The 3,110-nt window shown below is 49.6% G+C and overlaps 1 protein-coding gene across 1 annotated transcript; it reads left to right on the top strand.

The window, feature by feature from the left end:
* LOC100901203 (histone-lysine N-methyltransferase ASHR1-like) lies at window positions 1-1,375 on the top strand. Its single transcript, XM_003741527.1, has 2 exons — window positions 1-162; window positions 233-1,375. Exons 1-2 carry the CDS (start codon window positions 1-3, stop codon window positions 1,373-1,375), a joined length of 1,305 nt encoding a protein of 434 aa, XP_003741575.1.
* The last annotated feature ends 1,735 nt before the right edge of the window (window positions 1,376-3,110 follow it).

Below are 3,110 nucleotides of genomic sequence, written 5' to 3'. Positions count from 1 at the left end.
ATGCCAGAGTTCAGGCCTAGAGATGTGATCCACAGGGAGAGTCCTTACTGTGTAGTTGTCGACGATGGGGTGCTCGATAGGATCTGCTCCTATTGTCTCTATTGGAAAGAGGTCGAGCCCTGCGAATGTCTCCTAGTATTTTACTGTTCCAACTTCTGCAAGGTTTGAAGAGCCTCTTCTGGTGATTCCTCCTCTCGATATCACATTCTCCAAATAGCGTTCCGTTTTGTAGCTGCAGGACGCAAGGGACCATGAGATCGAATGTCTACTGAGTCGGACGCGTGGGAGGGAATCCCTCCTCGACGACGAAGTCCGACTGGTTGTACGAGCTCTCGCGAAGAACTTCCGCGAAGAGAGGATCGGTTCCGTCTCGGAGGGGAATTTCTATGGCAGTCGGCGGTCGATATCCGACTTGGAAACTCACCTGGAAGATCTATCAGAAGATGACCGGCTCGAGGTCCAGGAGAAGGCTCAGAGAATCGCTTCTCTCATGAGAGCCTTCACAAACACAGAGGTCCACGAGGTGGCTCTGATGTTGCAAAGGTTACGAATCAATATGTTCCAGCTGTCGGACCACAGAGCGGTGACTAAAGGAATCGCATGTTACCTTGGAATTTCTGTTGTGGATCATACTTGCGAGGATTCTGGAAACTTTGTGTTGGCCTTCAAAGGAAGAGAAATCATCTTGAGGGCATTGAAGAACTTCACCGTGCAAGATATGGGAGACTTTCGCATAAACTACATCGATGCGACGATTCCCACCGAAGAGCGACGCAGAGCTCTTCTGGCAGGCTATTTCTTCGCCTGTCAGTGTGCGAAATGTCTCGCAGAATCAACTCGTGCTGTCAATTCGAGCCCCCCGTCGGTGGAACACGGAGGATTACTCCACGAGCTGGACGCCTTGTTCTTGTCTGGATGCAGCGACCGGGAGATGTTCCGCGCAGCCAAGAATTTAATGGAGAGGATTGAACTCTCGAATTATCCGACGGATTACCACCGTGATCTCTGTTTTCAGATACAAAGCGCTGCGCTCGCTCTCGGCCGCTATGAGGAAAGTATCCGATACGGACTGATGGCTGTCGGAGGAACCGAAAACCTGTACCGGTTAGAGTGTGCGATGGTTTCACTCTGTGAGGCGATGCAAGCTCTGGGATGGAATCACTTCTCCCATCCATTGCACAAACAATCACGTAGGGTTTCGCGTTATACCGTTAAGCTGCTTAGATCTATCTACGGCGACGACTACATCGTAATCAACGAAATGAAAAAGATGGATTGGCTCGGCGAAGGCAATATGCCAAGCTTGGATGGAGTGCAGGGGGGAGTCGAAGGGAACGGAGAGGAGGAAGAAGAGACCTCAGGAGAAACTCGATGAAGTAAATCGAGCAATGCAACGAATCAGGCATGATGATACATTTTCTGAGGAGAGCTCCTGAATCAACAAGATTTCCGCGTTTTCCTTCTCTCCCTTGCTGTTCGCGGGAACTGATCGTCGGCGACGCCAGAACCTTGGGGAACTTGATTCTTTGTTGCCCAGATCGGAGCACTTCACCGGAAATGGTTCGCACAGTTCCACTTCTATAGTCGGTAGTCTGAGCTTGGCTGAACCGGGCCCATGAATTTGCCTGCAAATCCGAGCCAGCCTCCTTCCTCTATAATTCCAACGAATCCTACCACGACACGCTATCATAGTCCGAAAGGAAATGAAGCGAGCGAGAAGTGAACTTGTTCTGAAAATAGTTTTTCTTCTGGTGGTGCAGGCACTCACAGCCGATCGGGTGACTAACTTACTCGCTAACTCATTCGGATGGTTTTGTTTTCCACCGGGAATTGTTACACATTTCCGTGAAGAGCTAATTCCTACCTTTTCTGTGGTGATAGCAGGATAAGTACGGCGCGGAGCGTTTCCGAGCCAGCCAGCCGGCTAGCTCACTAAGTACTTCACTGCATCGATTCAAAGTAGAATTGGAGTGCCCCTTGAGATGTTCCTGAGACTCCAGAGGTCAACTTCTCTTAGTCATTCCCTCAGCAGATCGAGGCGACGGGGAAGTGAATTGGTCAATGGGAACATGAACAATCATGAATAGCAACGTCTCCGACTCGGCGGGAGACCCATCAGAGAGACAATAGGCAAATGTCACGGACGATTCCCTCGCTCAGGAATGAGGCGATTCACATATCTTGTAGGGAGCTTCGACTTATTCTTTCGATCTGCTTGATGATGTGCATTCATTGTGTCTACTCTCCAGAGGCAAGGTAGATACATATGGAACGAGAGTCCCGGGAAAGTCCTCAGCCTCGAATAATCTATAGGGGAGGGCTCTTTCTTGTGATTCGCCGAGCGCTCGAAAATTCTTTCGAAACTCTAGATATCAGGCGGATATTTACCACACAGAACAAGAATGGAGCCCTCAGTTCTGGAAACTAGAGCCAACCAACGGAACTCAAGCGTTGCCCTCTCTGAAATGTCTGAAAACCACACAAAGGACCGGAAAAACATTTGGAAAGCACTCGGGAGAAATTCTGGCTGGCAGGCGAGGCTCCTGCCGTATCTCCGCTGTTCATCTGGCCGGCGCTTGGAAAGTCATGTATTTTTGTCTGTAGCTTGCCTAATCTCTGACGTGGATATACTCCATTCGTCCGAGGAACGACCGATGACAATTTAAAACGTCAGACGAGCACGAGAGTGATTCTCAATGATGATCTCTCCCACCGCAAAAGCCCAGAGGAAAATATTGGAAGACTCGTGGCAATAGACCACTGATGGGATGAATGATTACCGAACGGCCTTATCGGCCACGGCGAGGAATCATAGTGGCACCGTATTCCAGCCTGGAAGCGGAGACGCCCGCGCAAAGAAATCATCTTGTCCAACTAGTAATTCGAGAGTCGTCTTTTGTTCAACTTCCCTTGCGAGAGAATATCAATGATCCAGCCGCGGAAATAATTCAAGAACTTGCGTCAAAATATTACCCCCATATGATTTACAATTATATTCATGATGATCGAGTCGGCTCCGACGCAATCGGGTGGCACACTATCTCGACGTGGGGGAAATCCTATTTTGTCGAGCCCGATAGAAACCGTGCAGCCGACAGTTCCGAGTTTCG

The sequence above is a fragment of the Galendromus occidentalis genome, unplaced genomic scaffold, assembly GCF_000255335.2.
Source record: "Galendromus occidentalis unplaced genomic scaffold, Mocc_1.1 scf7180000077183, whole genome shotgun sequence".
NCBI lineage: Eukaryota > Metazoa > Arthropoda > Arachnida > Mesostigmata > Phytoseiidae > Galendromus > Galendromus occidentalis.
The sequence above is the reverse complement of the archived record's forward strand: the minus strand, read 5'-3'. Positions and strand labels throughout refer to the sequence as shown.